This window comes from Thermobia domestica, chromosome 16 (assembly GCF_964235325.1).
Source record: "Thermobia domestica chromosome 16, izTheDome1.hap1.1, whole genome shotgun sequence".
Classification (NCBI taxonomy): Eukaryota; Metazoa; Arthropoda; class Insecta; order Zygentoma; family Lepismatidae; genus Thermobia; species Thermobia domestica.
The window spans coordinates 9,901,049-9,920,268 of record NC_137469.1 but is presented as its reverse complement, the minus strand read 5'-3'; the positions used below and the strand labels follow the sequence as shown (position 1 = coordinate 9,920,268).

Genomic DNA, 19,220 nt, shown 5'->3' with positions numbered 1-19,220 from the left:
CTTATTGCAGGGAACTACACTATTCCTGCAGGAACTACGATTTTTGCTCACATCTATCACACTCACCGGAATCCAAAATACTTCCCAAATCCAGAAGAGTTCAACCCTGACAATTTTCTTCCTGAAAAATCTCAAGGCCGCCATCCATTTGCCTATATTCCATTCAGCGCTGGACCCAGGAACTGCATAGGTAACTAACTGCATTTTTATAAACATATTTATAGACAAAGAGTACTTTTTATCTATTAAATATTATTAATATTAATTAGGTTTGCGTGAAACGTAAGAAAGTTATTCATTAACCCATGTATTTCTGTATTACCAATATTTTTGCTAGCTATAGTTCATCGTCAGTCCATATACGTATACATAAAAAATTTTTAGTTGAAGCCTTGTCTTTATTTACAAAATTATTGTTATTATTATAAGTTCTAAGAACAACTAGAAACTAAAGTTTAAAAAAGATTAAATATATGTATAAATATTGTAGGTTCCATGTAAAAGCAGTGTAATATGCACGAGAGGGTTATTTCTTCCTGGATCGAGAGATTGAAGCTAAACATAAAAATTGAACGGAAATTTGAATAACTAGTTTGCTTTGTGCAAAATTTGTATATGGTATAAAAGAACTTTTCGTTTTGGGTTAAAGCTGAATGTTATAATCACATGAACCTTGGAACTTACAGTAGTAAAAATATTATATCCACAAAATGCGTATACAGCTGTGTTTGTAGTCAGTTTCAAGTTAAATAACCCCAGTAGCGAAACATGTTTAATTCTCGATTACACACGACTGTCCGGACCGGTTTCACTTCTTTACAAAAATCTTCTTTCTCATGAACAGAGGATAACTTTAGGAAATAATAACGGAAACTTAGATCAATTATATTGAATGTAATATATTTTCTTCTTATGTGTCTTTTTATGAAAACTTTGTATAACTATTTGGCAAAATTCAAGGTGAAATCATAACAACTTCCAGCGTTTTCTACTTGAAAATTTGATAATTATTAGTTTATGCCCATTTTCTTTTTCTTGAAATCGGAAGAAATGTAAAATCAGTGCTACAGAGATGAAAGTTCCGCTTTCAAAGAAAAGAGCGAAAGTTTGCAAGGTAATCTACAATGAGATTTGTTTTTAATCTTAAACAAGAGGTTTATTATGAATCAAAGTCCTTGGTTAAAATGCATATAGACTCACACATGTAGTATACAGCTTCTGATAAAATTATCTCTGATTGGCCTATTTTGATATTCGTACACAAATTATTTTCCTCACACTGTGCAACTTTTATTATGCTCATATCTTAATAATTATAAGCTAGTGTGATTTGTATAAATTGCATTCATGCATTATATCGTATCCTAATTATTAGAAAATTGCAGTAAGAGGGTGTTAGCTGCATTGCAATGTCTATTATGTAACAAGTTTTTTATGTTCAGTTCTGGAGATAAAACAGTGATGTGGAAAGTTTATTAAATTTCGTAAGAAGCCAAAATTTTTCTAAAATAAATCAGAACTAATATTTATTGTAGAGACTAAAATGGTAGGTTTCAGAGCCGGATCTAGAAAGTAAAAACTGGGGGGGGGGGCGGAGGCAGAACCCACACTATGCTAGGATATCATGAGTTTACTGCAAACTTCCAAAAATATATAAATAATATCTTAAATTATTTTTGTCATTCAAAAACTGGGGTACCTGGACCTCCGGGCCTCTTGCTAGATCCGCCACTACTAGATTTAGAAACCACAGCACTCCTCGTCTCTTTAAAAAAATCTATATACTACTTTTTTAAAATATAAAAGTTCGGTTTTCAAAACTGTGGGCAAATGGTGTAGATGAATGGTTAGTTATCTTGTTGTGCCTGATCACTTTGACTAACATTTTTCTTAGTCACACCAGCTAAATGTTGGTATAGTAATTTTAAATAAAGGGCATACCCTGCTTCAAAAAATCCCTTTCTATTTTTAACTGTTGATTGTTCCCAACGTAATGATTTCCCAGCTTTGCCAAACGTTTATACTGCATTTTTTTTCTCCGTAACTTGATTTCAAAAGTGGTAAACTTTTCTAGCACACTTAACCCCCTTAAGCTGACATTTAAATCATTACTATCCTACTAGCGGTATTTACATAATGCCCTGCTAGTAGCAAGGCTTTTAAGAGGCCCCACCACGGTGAAACTAAAATACAGCTAATTTTATAGTAATTATGTGATATCTTCAAATAAATAAAAGATAATCGAAAACTGGAACAAGACCTCGCTAGAAAATATTATTTTACACGTGATACCCTTACCATGACTCACTTATCTCCTTTTGATTCCAGCCTTTAGAAATTCGGCATCTATTTTCGCGTTTATAAATGGCTGCAAACGGAAAGGTGCTTACTATGTGACTCGTGATAACAGTACCTCATGCAAAATAATATTGTCTAGGGCGCCCTTGTTGCACATTTAGATTATCTTTTATATATTTGAAGACATCACATAATTACTGTAAAATTAGCGGTATTTTAATTTTGCACTGATTAGGTCTCTTGAAGCTTCTATTTGACATATGAAGAAAACTTCATAGATGACAGAACAGTTTCGAGTTTTTAAAGACTTGTTTGTCAAGTGTGTGCTCGATACCCTGTCCGTGAGGTAGGCATTTACATGGTAAGCGTACTCGGCAACTAGCTTGAAGGAATTAGAAGGAATAAAGTTGTAGATTTACTCATTGGCGTAGCCAGAAAATTTTCTTCGAGAGAAGGCTCCTTACTGCTGAGAATTGAAAGAACCAAGCTTTTGATCCAACGTATGAGGGGAGAATGTTCTAGGGGGATTGGCTACCTTTAACTTGGGATTGGCTACCTTTGACGTCTGTCTAGTTTCGCCTATGGGTATACTACTATAAGTTTTGTGCACCCTACTAATCAATATTAGCAGAAAAACATTGCTTTAAATCTATTTATAAAGTTGTTAAAAATAGAAACAACAAAGTGATTAGATGAAAAAAAATAGTAATAATGTATTTTCTTTGTTTGATTTTAGGTCAGAAGTTCGCAATGCTGGAAATGAAAGCTGTTATTTCTACACTACTTCGAAACTACAAGGTAACAGCCCTGGACAAGAAAGATGATATAGCTCTTATAGGAGAACTTGTCCTTCGTCCTTACAATGGCATCAATGTGAAAATAGAGCCACGTGAATGTGATTGAAGATAAAGCAAAGAAATAGTGTCCTGGAATAATTTGATTGCATAGCAATAAGAAAGAGTTACTTTGGAGGTTTCCAGAGTTCTTGTTGCTACATTGGAAGTTAAATACTATTTGTGGTACTGAACGTTTTTGTCTAATTATGTAATATGGTTGGATGATGATAGTTCATTTCATCCAAGAAGTACACGCTTACCTCAAAAAGAGTGACTTCTTATGGTTTGTTGATACTGAGGACAATGAATAGTCTACAGATGTTGGCTCTCTGTGGATTAGAAAAAAAAAAAAAAACTATTATTATTAAATGCGACGACAACGTTTGTCAGTTACTATTGCATCAGGACATATACCTACGTTACATTATTATTACGATTATTTTAAGGAATATACGGTATACACTTTACAAATGTTAATGTGAAATAGGGGCTTATAGAATCCTTCGTCTATTGCTGTTATCACTTTTCTGCCCGTCTGTTAGGAATAACGAATTACGCAGACCTGTCTACGGGAAAGACACTACTTTCTTATCATTCTGGTCCTTTTTAGGGAAATTTTTCACAGCATTTCCTTGTCTTCTGATAATTGTCATAGAAAAACTTTGTGCACCGCATTAAATCGACGGTACAAAGTGAACTGAAGAAACGTTCTTTGTAAGCTACTAGCAACATGTCGTTGCTTTAACTGCATATCATTTCCAGTTCTGCAGTGTATAAGCGCGATCGTTGCTAAGAAACGTTACAATGTCTAATTTTATATGTTTTCAACTATAGAAAAGAAAAATCTCAAAATCTAGAGAACCACTATTTATAAATTCACTTCTTATCTGTGATAAAAAAAAAAAAATACCGGTGACTACAGTAGACTCTAAGTATCCAGCCTCCGTTCTATGTTGTCTAGTTTTCTCTAGTCGCAATTAAATGAGGAAGGTTAAGCGTTGCATTGGCAACATTGCCAAGGCATTGAAAGCAGGCGTCTGCTACGATCCTCCTACGTGTCGTGTGCAAAATACAAGTTGTGACAGGTAAAGAGCAGCGTTCTGCTTCTTGTTCATTGTTTCGTCAGTGTGTAACGGACCTCAATACAGTTACGCTTTCCGCTGTTCCTGATTATAACTGTACAGTACGTACAATACTGTATTCGTAAATTGTTCTTGGGTTATGCTTAATGTTTTTTTTTTAAGTGTACTACAGTGAACTCCAGCTATCCGTTTTTATTATTATTATTATTATTATTATTTTGTTATCCCATCCGGCTTTTTTGTTATCCGGCCTGCCTTTCCGTCACATTAGGCCGGATACTTGATAGTCTACTGTATTTTAAAAGGTTTAGCAACTTGATAGAATACAGAATGAGGTTAATACTAACAATTGGAGGTTATAGCGCTTGGTAAGACTTAAACAATACATTGTAAAACTTTTATTTTATTGTTATTTCTTGAAATACAGTAAAATATCGTTAATCCGAGCTAATTGAAAGGATAAATTGACCGAACACTAAGAAACTTTGGTTTACCTGAAATAATGTAAAAGAACAGTAGAAAATTCACTAAAATTCTGTTTTTGGCAACAAAACACGTTTATTAGGTTGCCTTTAAAGGGTATAGGCCTAAATACATATACTACTATTCTACTGTAGTAAACTACCAACTGTATTACACTGTATATACAGACTGTACTTGCCAACAAAGGACGAATACAGTGCAATATTATTAGCCTTCACGAAGCTATGTGCCGAATATGATTGTTGACTTCTAGCTACCTTTTAAAATCTTGCATTCTGGTGGTCCGGATTAAGTCCGGCTTGTCGGGGTCCGGATTAACGATGTTTTACTGTATTTTAATTTTGTAAAAATAAGTCTGTAAATTAAACAGTCAGTCTTAAGATCGTATATGAGCAATTAAATACTGTCTTTGAAATGAATGTATTCAAAACACTGTTGAAGTAAGCAAAAAGGTGTAACGTGCATGAAGGTTGTAGAAGCACTGCTTTCCCTCAGTAAACAAAATAATTTTTCATAATAATGCAGTATCATAAATAATACAATAATATTTTAAGAATGATGTGTGTAATAACCAGAATAATGCAATATCAGCTTACTCCATCAAAGAGAATCACGAGACATTACTGCAAATAGGAACTTAAGGGTCCGTTTCATTATTGAAAGATTATGAAGCTCTATTTAAAATAGGATCTGAAAATTACCGGATTTGTTACCGAGGTTATCAAAACCAATAGTAGAACCAAGAACCACATTCACAGAAAGCAAATGTGTTTGTCGTTTAAAAAAAAATATTTATTATGTATGTAAGCATATTTTAATGTCATTTAATAAGTGTTTAAAAAACATGTGTGCGTAACTAATGATAAAAAAAACGCAAATGCACGACGAATAAGTGATAATATATTGTACTCAGCCAAGTCTTCATGAAAATGTTTTAAAAAACACTTTTATTATAATCTCTATATTAATGAAATTCTTGACTGATTGTAAGGTATGTATTATTCTTTGATGTGAAATTTTCTTTTATTGGTATTTGTAGATACTAAGTATCAACTCATATGTAAATATAATTTGACTATACGTGTTCCAATAAAGAAAATTGTCCATTTTATCTAAGCATTGATTTATCATTTATTACAAAAGTGGCTCAAAAATAACGCACAATAATTTATGTAGAAGAAAGTATAATTGGTAACACATCAACTAACTAACTAACTAACTAACTACCTCTATGGCCTATGGAACCCGTAGGTCCAACGCTACGCTCACAAAAGCTCTCCACTGACTTCTGTCCTTAGCCAACTGAATCCAGTTTCTACTTTGTATTCCTATTTCTGCGAGATCCATCTTAACATTGTTCTCCCATTTGCGCTAGGTCTTCCTAATGGTCGTTTTTCGGTTGGATTTCCAGTTAAAATTTTTAAAGCGTTCCTATTTGTTTCATTCTGGCTACATGACCTGCCTACCTGAGCCTCCTAGACTTGATGAGCTTAACAATGTTTGATGAACCGTGTAAATTATGTACACTCATGTCCAAAATAATTGTCGCATATCTATAACTGTCTTCTTGTAAGAATATAATTTGATAATGATTTTACAGGGTACTTTTAATACTGATAGTATGTCTATAATCGGAAAATGTATATTTGTGGTAAATTTCATAGGAAAAGAACTATAAATACTAAAATTAGAATGCGTAAAACAAAATGTTGCTAAATGGACAAGAAAGTTTTATTTTCGTTTTCTTGTTCTTATTTACTGCACTTCTGACATGAAATTTGCCACATACATGTCTGCCGATTATACACACACTGACATTATAAGAAATATCGGGCGAATTCGTTATCAAATTATATTCCCACAACAACATATTTATAGACATGCGACAATAATTTTGGACATGAATGTAGTTCCTTGTTATGAAGTTTCCGTCATTCTCCATTCTCGTTCCTCTTGGGTCCGAATATTCGTCTTAGAATCTTGGTCTCAAATACTTTCAGTCTGTGTTCTTCCCTCAGAGTAAAAGACCATGTTTCGTAATCATAAAGCACAACAGGCATGATTATCGTTTTATATAATATTTTAAGCTTCAAATCCCTCGACAGAATTCGCAACGACAAAAGATTTTGAATTGAATAATAACACGAATTTTCTACTTTTAGTCGACATTTAATTTCTTCTTGAATATGGTTTTCGCATGTTAATATTGATCCTAGATATTTGAAAGTATCCACTTTGTCGAATATATTATTTGATATTTTAATACACCCATAATCATTTACAGTATTACGATCCCGACCAACCCATATCTACTTAGTTTCCTTTGCATTTGCGTTTAAACCCATATCCCTGCAAGCATTTAGTAAGATCTCTGTATTTCTTTCTATTCTTCTAGTATCATCTTCTGTTATATTTACATCATCAGCATACGTCATAACCTGGTAAATACTCCCTGGTGCAACACACCAACAATACTGAATACACAAAGGAAATGCTCGAAGCTAGTTTTCAACAAAGCTGACAAATATGTCAGCATACTTCTCCCATTGCAGCAAAAGTTTCAAAATACCCTATTTACAGAAATTTGTCTTTTGGGAGGACAGTCATCTGGTCATCTCCAAAATAAAGTCACTAGTACTTTTCTCTCCGGTAGAGTCACCTTACTTTTCATCATTGGTGGAGAATCTGCGGGTTTCTTATCCATTGATGCCCGCTTGGTCAGGCGTGTAGTGAAACGTAAAGGCAAGGTTAGAAATAACAACAGAACTCTTTAGGAAGAAGAAAAGAAATGATAAATGATGTGATAAATGATGTGATTAGTGAAGATGTGATAAATGAACAGGAAATAAAGGCAAGAATAGAAATGACGATAGAACACCTTAGGAAGAAATAATAAGTGAACGGCAAATAGAAACAAAAAATGAAATGAAATTTTTGAGTTTTACGTCCCACGGTTATGCCGGTTAGGCTAAAGGAGACGGTGATTATGAGAAATGAATGAAATGGTGGAATGAAGAAAGTGGGAGGAAACGGGAGAACCCCGAGAAAACCCACGCACACGGTGTTTGTCCACCACAAAGTCCACTTGGCGGGGCAAATAGAAACAAGAACAGGAATACCTAAAGAAGATTTTTTTAGGACGAAGAAAAACAGTATTACAGAAGCTATAAAATGTGGATAGGAAATAAAAGCAATGATTTGATAGCGAAAGATGCATCTTGGAAGAAGATAGTGTTATTACTAAAGACTTGACAATGTGAATTGGAAAAATTAAGCAAGAACAAAACAAGCTTTTAGGAAGAAAAACTTATTAGTGAAGATCTCAAATGTGAAGGGGAAATAAAAGAAAGGATAGGAATAACGGCAGAACTCTTTAGGAAAAAGAAAATTATTATTAGTGAAAATCTGAAATGTGAAGGAGAAATAAAATCAAAGATAGGAATGGCGAAAGAAGCCTTTGGAAAGAAGAAAAATATTATTAGTAAAGATCTGAAATAAGAGTGAAAAATAAAAGTAAGGATGGGAATAGAAAAAGATATCTTTGGGAGAAAGAAAAGTATTCTTACTAAAGATTTAAAATGTGAAAGAAAATAAAATCAAGAATAGGAATGGCGAAAGCTTTCAGGAAGAAAAAAAACACCATTAGTGAAGATCTGAAGTGTGAACGAGAAATAAAATCAAAGATAGGAATGACGAAAGAAGCTTTAAAAATAAGAAAATCATTATTACTGATCCACAGGAAACTTAGAAGCAATCCACAGGAAACTTAGGAGCAATCCACAGGAAACTTAGGAGCAATCCACAGGAAACTTACGAGAATCCACAGGAAACTTACGAGCAATCCACAGAAAACTTAGGAGCAATCCACAGGAAACTTAGGAGCAATCCACAGGAAACTTAGAAGCAATCCACAGGAAACTTAGGAGCAATCCACAGGACACTTAGGAGCAATCCACAGGAAACTTAGGAGCAATCCACAAGGAACTTAGGAGTAATCCACAGGAAACTTAGGAGTAATCCACAGGAAACTTAGGAGCAATCCACAGGAAACTTAGCAGCAATCCACTACTGTACCATCATAAGGTGTTCTCCGCATAGCGCGAGAAATGACATTGGCAAAATTTAATGGATGGAGTTTGATGACCGGACACAATTTTGCGTTCTATTGGGTGACAAGTAGATCTAGCCCAAGTTCCACGACTCCTTGCGTCACTTTAGTCAATTGAGAACTGAATAATTGCTAGTGTCAATCAACTCATGGCACACCCTGTAAATCTAAGCAAACAAAATTCCTGAAGACACTTGAGCATTTGTGAACTTGTTTTCCAAAATACTGAAAGTGGCTATGCCTCTGTTGATTTATTCAATATTTCGATTTTTTTGGCCACAAATGTACAAATTATTAAGGGAGTTTCTCATGGATTTTCCAGATGAATTTGAATTCATTGTTTTGTTTGTGCATAACTCGAGTCCTCAAGTGTTACGCAAGTCCCTTCTAATGAGAAAGATAATGAAAGAAAAATGAACGATACTTTTAGGTTGTCTAGTTTTTTTTTTTATTATTTTTATTTTTGTTTTTAATATTTTCTATTGGTCATTGCCTCTGCATCGCCTCGTGAGAGTTCAAAGTCAAATCCTGTCATATGAACGGAACTTAAGTCACGAGTTTTAACATATCGTTCACTTGATTCGTGAACTTGACATAAATTCATATGACATGTTGTCCTCTACCTAACTGCACAAGGGCAATAGTCGCAGTGAAGAAGGGAAACGAAAAGAAACAAGTTAACTTAAACTTTTATCAGTAATATTACCAGAAAAATATTATGAAGGCACTAATAAATGAAATGTTTAAAAATTACACATACACGCATGTAAGCTCCCTGCAGGGTCGGCGATACCATATTCGCAACATGTACATTTGCACGGGGCGACCAAATCTACCATAACTAAATTATTTAAAATAAATATTTCTTGTTGGAAACACACTTCATGATGATGGTAGTTAAATTTACTAAGCTGACTTCCTATTTGAATACTACATTTAGAAATAAATCACGTTTAGGTCGCTTTAGTTTTAACGTCACATGGATAATGCTAAAGCAAATAGTCAAACAAATCTCAGTATGAATTGCTTGATTGTTGTCAAATATAAGAAGTCAATTCTCCAACAGTAGCGAACACCTGTTCCATTTAGGTAGTTATCGCAGTTTTGATATGAAAACTAGTCTTGTCTTTGTCACAAACAACTTCCAACAAGGTTTTTATTTTTATTTTTAACAGATGTAGAAGGAAAATCAAGAAATAAAGATAAAAGAGCTAGTTGCAGTGGAATTGTAAACTGATATATTGAATTGAAGCTCGATATATATATATATATATATATATATATATATATATATATATATATATATATATATATATATATATATATATATATATGTGTGTGTGTGTGTGTGTGTGTGTGTGTGTGTGTGTGTGTATGTGTGTGTGTGTGTGTGTGTGTATGTGTTTGCTTTATCTTTCACTAAGATAATAGATTATTATTTAAAGAAAAAAACAGACAACGACAGTGTATTTGTAGTGTTTCTGAGGCCTTTCTTAGTGCGAGTGCACTTTCCCTCTACTTCGTTCTTCACGATGTGGTAGCATATTTAAAATCGTGGCTTTTAAGATTTATTCTTTCCGGAGAAGGGATAAATGCCATTCCCCGGGGCGACAAATTACCTAGGCCCGGCTCTGCTTGGGATTGTAAATTAATATACTAAAACTATATGTTTCCCCCTAGTATCATTTTCGTTCTATGGGAATCAATATTGTAATCATAGGTGATAGTAGGTTTCTACCGTCTCCAGTAGCAATAGTAGGATAAATAAAGTCGGAAATAGAAACTGTTCTTGTGGGACTGAATTTATATAGAAAGCTGCTTCTCGCTATGACGACTCATGTTAAAACTGGAAATGGTAGTTTCTAATCACTTTCGGTTTATCAAGAGGGATGAAGATTGTGATGACTGTCTTGCGATGCTGAATAACTATAGTGCTACCAAAATGTCTTTAGCCGTGGCAAAAGTGCGAACGAAAGCTCCACCCTCGACACACCCACGCGTTGAGCCAATAAAAATTCAGTTACTGCTAAGCGAGAGAGCCTTGCAGCCGCCTACGCGAAAGGAAGTTCAGTTCCTTCAGCCGATAGCAGCGCTTGGAACGAAAGACTACGTGTCAAGTCAATTTGGTGTATCTATAGCTAACTCTATGATCTATGAAACCCAGAATTTCATTGCCGCGTTCACAAAGACTCACCATTCGCTTCTGGCCTTAGTCATCTGGATCCAGTTTCCACTTCGCATTAATATTTTTGCGAGATCTATCTAATATCCTCTCCGATCTATTCGCCTAGGTCTTCTTAATGATTGTTTTTAAATTGGATTTCCAATTAAAAGTTTGAACGTGTCCCTACTTTCTTCCATTCTAGCTACTAGAGACCTGCACGGGCCGGGCTTCTGTTATTTCTTTGGGCCAGGCCGGGCTTGGGCGGGTCGACACTGATTTCTCTTCAGGTCGGGCCGGGCTGGGGCCAATAAATCGCAATTCTTTAATAAGTATTGACTTTCGTTAAACGGTAATTGGAATAAAGCCAAACGTTGAAGAAGTATGCCCGTGAAAAATGTTATAAAGAATGCAATAGCTATTTACAGTTTGTGTTGCTTAGCGGCTCCACTTTCACTATAGAGGATTGCAGGCATTGCGCGGTCAATTGAGCTCTGACCTTGACCTTCACTGAACCCAAAATATAACAAGAAGGAGGGGGGGGGGAGTTTTGCCTGTCGCTAAAGAATATTGCCATTTTCACTTTATGCTAAAAATCAATTATGTTAGATTCTTGTTACAGGAAATGGAGTTTTTGTTCTCTCGATGACAGGCAAAGTTCTAGGAGGCAATGGAACATTCGGGAGGCAAGCGTCAGGGTGTGAACCAGAGTTTAGAAAATATTTCTGAGGGTTAGGTCAAGTTTAATACTAAATTTTAAGAAAGATTGGGGCTCGAGCTAAAGTTTTTAAAAATTTATCGGGCCGGGATCGGGTCAAAACTTTTAAAATTTATCGGGCCCGGGCCGGGTCCGGGCTGGGCCGCGCCTAAGTACATTCGGGTTGGATTGGGCTTGGGCCGAAAAATTCGACCCGTGCAGGTCTCTACTAGCTACATAGAAGACCTGCCTACCTGACTTCCTAGACTTGATACCCCTAACAATGCCTGCTAAATGATATAAAATTATGCAGTTCCTCGTTGTGAAGTTTCCGCCATTCCCCTTTCCCGTTCCTCTTGGGTCGGAATATTCGTCTGCGTAGAGCACTTACCTCTGGTGCATGGGGTTCCAGGTTCGAACCCCGGCCAAGTAAGTTTGTGGTGGACAACATCGTGTCCGTGGGTTTTCTCAGGGTATTGCTGTTTCCTCCAACAATCTCATTCCACCAATTTTTCCATAATTATTCACTTGGCTTAATAATCGTCTTCCTTAGACTAATGGAAATATTCGTGGGATGTTAAACTGAAAGAGTTCATTTCTTCTACCTCTCTATCTCTATTTTCCCCTCTGATTTTTCTCTGTCTTCCTCTCCTTGTTTACCTTTCTCACTTTCTCTTTCTACCTCACTTTCTTTCTCACTCTCACTATCTATGTGTTTATGCGTGTGAAACACACAGGATTTGCTATTTCCTCAATTCGTATCATATGGCTTAATTAATTTCCCAAGAACTAAGTGAACGAAGTACAGAAAAACCCAACCGTTAGCCAAATCCTTTATCCCCTTTTGACCCTAAAGCATGTGCTTTGAAGACAAAGTTGAAATTTCTAAACGTTGTGTCATATGACAATGTAATAAAAGATAACATGGTAAATATTATGATAATCAGCTTATTTTCAGAAGAACATATAAACAGTTAATTTGAGGAGATATCGTTGTTTCAACACTGTCAGGATGGAGTTTCTGTTCTCTGCGCTGTTCGCTGTTGCTGTCTTGCTTCTTATCTTCTTCGTCACTGAGGGCAAACGAAGATTGAGAGTAATCTACTTTTTGGAACAGCTTCCAGGACCTCGCGCTTTGCCAGTTGTAGGAAATGCGTTACCAGTAATCTTCGCTCCACGACACAGTAAGTACAAAAATACATATGTTGTTAAGAAACAAACAACAATAAAGAAACCTACTTGCAGAATTTTCCGGTTCTTTGTAAAACAAGAGTTGAGTTGAGTTGAGTTTAACGTCCTGTTCAGCAGCGAGGCTATATGAGACGCGGACCTACTGATTAACGTGGAATCCCACCAGGAATCGCACTCGGGTCTCCCACGCCAAAGGCGCGTACGCTAACCTCTTAGCCACGGAGGATCTCTTTGTAAAGGAAGAATAAGACTTAATAACCATAAAACAAGAATTTTGAATTAATATTGGACACAAAACCAATTTTTAAAACCTTTTTTTTTTTTTTTTTTTTTGGAAAATAGTCTTGGTTTTCTATCAAAAACCGATTTAGATGTTAAAACTAGATCGCTTTTCTGTCAAAACCGGTTTCAGAGAAAATTGAAAAGTCAGTGTTTTCGAGTTTCGGTTTTTATAGAAACCGGTTTTGCCAAATCGTTATTTGAATATAATAGAAATTACCCCCTTTCCCATCTTTAGAAAGCTAATTTTTGAATAGCTAATATACAAAACTAACTCTAACTCTATGCCCTGTGTCATACGGCAGTGGTTCCCAACCTTTTTGGACAAACGACTCATTTTACTGGATGTCTTCGGTACAGTTACATAATTGTTTTTTTTTAATTAATAATATTATTATAATGTAAGACTATTAGTGTCTGTAAAGTAGTATAGGGCACCGTGTCTCAGTGGTAGAAAACTTACCTCTGGTGCGTGGGGTCCCTGGTTCGAACCCTCTGCAAGTAAGTTTGTGGTGGACAATATCGTGTTCATGGATTCTCTCGGGGTACCCCCCTTTCCTCCCACTTTCTTATTCTACCGATTCTTCTTTGCGGTGGACAAACACCGTGTGTATGGATTTTCTCGGGGTTTTCCCGTTTCCTCCCACTTTCTTCATTCCACCATTTCATTCATTAATTACTCATCATCACCGTCTCCTTTAGCCTAACCAGCATAACCGTGGGGCGTCAAACTCTACCAATTCTTCTATCATAATTTATTTCCTTTAATAATTCGTCTCCCTTAGCCTAAAGGGCACAGGCGTGGGACGTTAAACTGATTTCCTATAAAGTAGTATTAGTATGTAGAAGCATTGTTACTGGCGCTGTAGGCATTCACTGATAGAGTCTCTCTCAAGATGGATTTTTAACTAATTATTATTAACTTTTTCATCATTTTTTAAATCCTAAAATTTGTGACATCCTTGAGTTGAGTTGAGTTTAACGTCCCGTTCAGCAGCGAGGCTATATGAGACGTGGACCTACTGATTAACGTGAAATCCGAACCACATGAGCTCCCGCAGGGAATCGAACCCGGGTCTCCCACGCCTAAGGCGCATACGCTAACCGCTTAGCCAAGAGGGAGCTCTTTGCGACATCCTATAGAGCTGTGCGACACAGCAGGTGTCGCGACACACTGGTTGCTAAAAACTGACCTGTAAGACCCGGAGGGTGATACTCAAGATGTGCACAATTTTAACTTACAAAGTCAGGGATAACGTGGTATAAAATTCCCAAATTACATTTTTGAACGCCAGTAGTGTTTTCAAATCACGTAGTGCACAAGTAAGAGTGATATAGTAGTGTTAAAGTAATACCTAATTCCAGGACACCCAAAAGTTCCCAATAGTAAGCGTTCGTACCAAAATGAGGTCCATATACAGTCATTTTAACGAAAGAGTATAGAATTTGATCTGATCACTTATATTTTGGAAAACAATTACGAAACACTGTTCATATTTGCTGAAAAGCGGCATATTTAGGCGTTTTCCCTTCTGGAGGCATCCAGTGCAAGCAGGGCCATGCCGTGGGAGGGGAGGCGAGCGGGGCGACGGCCCCGGGCGCCGAAGTAAGAGGGGCGAAAAATTCGGGAGAAAAAAGGAAAAAAAGATATTAAAAATTGTTTGGAACATATGTATGGGGGCGCCGTCGTATACTCTCGCCCCGGGCACTGTTTTCCACGGCACGGGCCTCAATGCAAGCTTCGTCATTCCGACGACTGGAAAATTCTGTCCCAGAGACAACATAGTACCATTGTGCGACTACAGTGCCTGAAAAGCTCTATCATGAACATATTCCATTACTAAATCTAGCCTTTGGCTAACTGAGGGCTCCGCACCGCCTTTGGCTAACTGAGGGCTCCGCACCGAGAAACCTGCGTTTACTCGCCCTCGCATCTCTTATGTATCAGCCTTTGCATCAAGATTAAATTTGCTCATAATATTTTCTGAATTTGGACACCTGGGGGCTTCGCCCTATGACCCCCGTATTTACTTGGCATACGGCCTCGCACTTCTTAAATCCAGAATTCTATCAAATTTCAAGTTTCTTTTCGTATTTCAACTATCTAAAAGAGAAGATTTTGAATCCTAAGAAAATAGGGCTACTCATTTAAGTAACATGGGAATTTCTTCTTCCCCCTTTAGACCCCTTAAAAACTAAAAATATTCACTTTTGGCAATTTTTCGTGGGTTACTCTCAGAAGACTGCAATCATGTCAAATTTAATCATTGCAGCTCTAGAAGAAATGTCCAATAATTTTGGGGTGTAAGAGGTGTCCCATATAAATAACATGGGGAAGATTTTTCAGTTACCTATAAGACCAACCTACAGCTGAAAATTTTTATTTTTAGTGATTTACTTAGATAACACTAACGAAGACGTACAAGGGATACCGAATTTCAAGGTTTTATTCAAATTCCAAGTACCTTATACATGAGATTATAGGTAAAAAAAAAAATAAATAAATCCCATTTAAATAACATGGGGAATTTCTGCATCCCACTTTTAGACCGCCTAAAATTTAAAAATATTCACTTTTGGCAATTTTTCTGTGGATTAGTCCCGAAAAGCTACAATCATGCCAAATTTCAACTTTTCACGTTAACTGGAAGTACCCGTTATTTTATGTCAGTTTATGTAGTTTTATATATAGTTAGGATAGGATTACCATGTAACTTTGTCTTACAAATAACCATAACGTTTTTTTTCCCTGTTATTTCAGTTATTCTTTACAGTTAGTTCTCTGTTTACCCATTAAAAGCTTCATTGTAAAAATAACTGTGCTATTTATTTCATATTGAAGCACTAAAGTAATCTGGAAAAAAATATATATATGTAATTTCCGGATAAAGATCAATAATGGGAGGAAAAGACAAAAGCTGCTATGTGAACATGAATATAGTCAAAACCTAATATGTGCATTAACGATTTTTTTTTCTGTTTTGGCTTTTCTTTTAAATCTAATTTATTATGACTTGAGTAGATATCATCGTGTTACTTGCTGCGTCAAAATGTTAACTTGTTACATTACCTTTATAAATTGCAGGGGGCCGCGGTGGCTCAGTGGTAGAGCGTTCACCTCTGGTGCTTGGGGTCCCGGGTTCAAACCCTGCTCCCGCCAAGTGAACTTTGTGGTGGACAAACACCGTGTGCGTGGGTTTTCTCGGGGTTATCCCGTTTCCTCCCACTTTCTTCATTCCACCATTTCACTCATCTCTCATTATCACCGTCTCCTTTAGCCTAACCGGCATAACCGTGGGACGTAAAACTCAAAGATTTCTGCGGCTTTAAGTTCTAAATTTAGTTCTGTATATTTTGTTACAGTTTTCTTTACCTTCAGAAGTTTCTTTCGGAGTGTATACAAAAACTATGGTAGTATCATCTATGGAGAAATTTTGTACTATTCTTCTGAACGAATAAATTAGCCCCCACAATCTCCACTAAGTCCTCGGGACCAAGTGAGTTCTGTCTTCTTACAAGGTACACTCGCGAAGTGTCCCCTCGGGACTCATTTAAAATTGATTCAAATGCAAAGTTCTCGACGTCCCAATATGAATTGTACTAATTTTAGTGGCACATACCGGTAATTTGCATATTTATGGGCCTTCATATCCGGAATTCAATCATACACTACCGTACTATAACGCTCGGATACATGTTACACAAACCGACTGCCATTTTGGATCCACCATATTGGATTCAACTTTTGGTTTTCAAATCTGAATAGGTGCAATTGATACATTAAATTCATGTACAATTTTCTCGAAAAATCACTGGTGTAGTATATTTAACCGTAGCTTGTACCGTTTGGAAGGTATTGCATGTTAAATCCCTTCAGCCACTTCACGAATAGACATGATAGAGTAATATCAGTTATGGTGGAGTAATATCAGTTACGGAAAACAATTTCCAACTGGAAAAATACTGTAGGTATAAACAAACTCTACAACATTTGTATCATAATCTTATTACATGTCTGTGAATGATTGCTATTACTTCCATGTTATACCTTAACACGGAAGTATTGTATTACGGTCAAAATGCCTAATGTAAATCCAGATACGACCAGATTTGGGTGAAGATCTACCATTTTTGTATTGACGTCTGTATGTCTATATGTATTTACGTTCAGGGAATATTTCGTTAACGATAAATCACGTAAAAGATTACATATACACACGGGACCCTGCACAACTTTCTACTTGGTTAAATATTCGTGAAGTGCCTGACATTTAACATTCAATACCTTGCAAACGGCATAAGCTACGGTAATACTCACTACACCAGTGAATTTCCGAGGAAATTGTACATGAATTTGATATGTCACTTGCACCTATTCCCATTTGAAAAACCGAAAGTTGAATTCAATATGGCGGATCCAAGATGGCGGCTGGGGTGTGTAACATATGGCAGATAAGAAGTATTTGATATGCCAATTTCCCATATAAAGTGCCCCCCTTCCATAAGAGAGAATTTTAAAAAAATGCTAGGACAAGTTCTGTTTATTTTTAATAAATAGTTAATATACTGAATTTTAGCTTCATAAGTTGAACGGCTCGTGAGATTTTCAATTTATCGCAAAAATTCAGACCCCCACTTCCCCATTAGGATATGTATTATAATGAAAAAAATATGATAAGCGCAAGTTGGGATTGAGGCCTAACTATATAGGGTGTCTCAAAAGTCTCCAGACAGTGTAACTCTGTTATTATGAGAGCTACAACAAAACATATAAGGAAAAACCGTCTCCAAATATGATGTTTTCAATCTAAAGTGAAGAAATATTTTAAATCGGACGAGCCGTTTTGGCTGTACACTCTTTATGCGCCCAATGTTACATGAAAATGCAACGTTGCCATTTACCTGAACCCACAACATAAGTGAATAAAGTTACAGTTTGACATTGGGGTTTGCCATCGACACGTTAGCGTAAAAGACAGTGATTTCATTCATTTATGTTGTTGGTCCAGGTAATGACAACGTTGCATTTTCATTTAACACTGGGCGAATAAATAGTGTACAGCCCAAACGGCTCGTGCGATTTTAAAAATTCCTTCACTTTAGATTGAAAATATCATATTTGGAGACGGTTTCCAATCTTACGTTTTGTTGTAGCTCTGATAATAACAGAGTTACCCTATGTCAGGGCTTTTTGAGACACCCTCTATACAAAGCGTCATTTCATTTGGCTTTGCCATTTGGCCGTGATGATTACGCACACTTAGTTACATTCAATTTTTTATATAGTAATTCATATATTACAGATGATTGAAAAATATATTTTTTCCCACTAATCAACTCCTCTAAAACCGCACAGGCAGTGTCTCGAAATCCAAGTAGTAAGTCCTATTGCTATTATTATAATACAATTACAAATTCCAACATCCAAAAGTACCTCAAGTTCTTTTTGCACTTACATATGCTCATCTCAGGTAGTAAATAGAAACAAATTAAAAAGAAAGAACAATGGAGACTTTGAAAGTAAAACGTAGACAAATTCACCAGTGTTCAGATACTGAACACAATTCCCTGAGCAGAGTGAACCAGTGGGTCAGAGTAGGTATTATTAGGTCATGGTGGGTCAGAATAGGTCTTAGTAGGTCATGGTGGGTCGGAATACGTCTTAGTAAGTCATGGTGGTTCAGAATAGATCTTAGTAGGTCATGGTGGGTCGGAATAGGTCTTAGTAGGTCATGGTAGGTCGGAATAGGTCTTAGTGGGTAATGGTGGGTCAGAGTAGGTCATGGTGGATCAGAATAGGTCTTGGTAGGTCATGGTGGTTCAGAGTAGGTCTTAGTAGGTCATGGTGGTTCGGAATAGGTCATGGTGCGTCAGAGTAGGTCATGGTGGATCAGAGTAGGTCTTAGTAGATCATGGTGGGTCGGAATAGGTCTTAGTGGGTAATGGTGGGTCGGAATAGGTCTTAGTGGGGGTAATGGTCGGTCAGAGTAGGTCATGGTGGGTCAGAATAGGCCTTGGTAGGTCATGGTGGGTCAGAGTAGGTCTTAGTAGGTCATGGCGGGCCAGAGTAGGTTTTAGTAGGTCA

The 19,220-nt window shown here is 36.5% G+C and overlaps 1 protein-coding gene across 1 annotated transcript in view; it reads left to right on the top strand.

Annotated features, from left to right (window-relative positions):
* Positions 1 to 19,220, top strand: part of LOC145672407 (uncharacterized) — a 90,725-nt gene that overhangs the window by 25,504 nt on the left and 46,001 nt on the right. The window contains exons 11-14 of the mRNA XM_081741559.1: positions 11 to 190; positions 3,035 to 3,193; positions 10,667 to 10,935; positions 12,636 to 12,849. Of these exons, the coding sequence (XP_081597685.1) occupies positions 11 to 190; positions 3,035 to 3,193; positions 10,667 to 10,935; positions 12,636 to 12,849 (822 nt within the window). The remainder of the gene's footprint in view (positions 1 to 10; positions 191 to 3,034; positions 3,194 to 10,666; positions 10,936 to 12,635; positions 12,850 to 19,220) is intronic.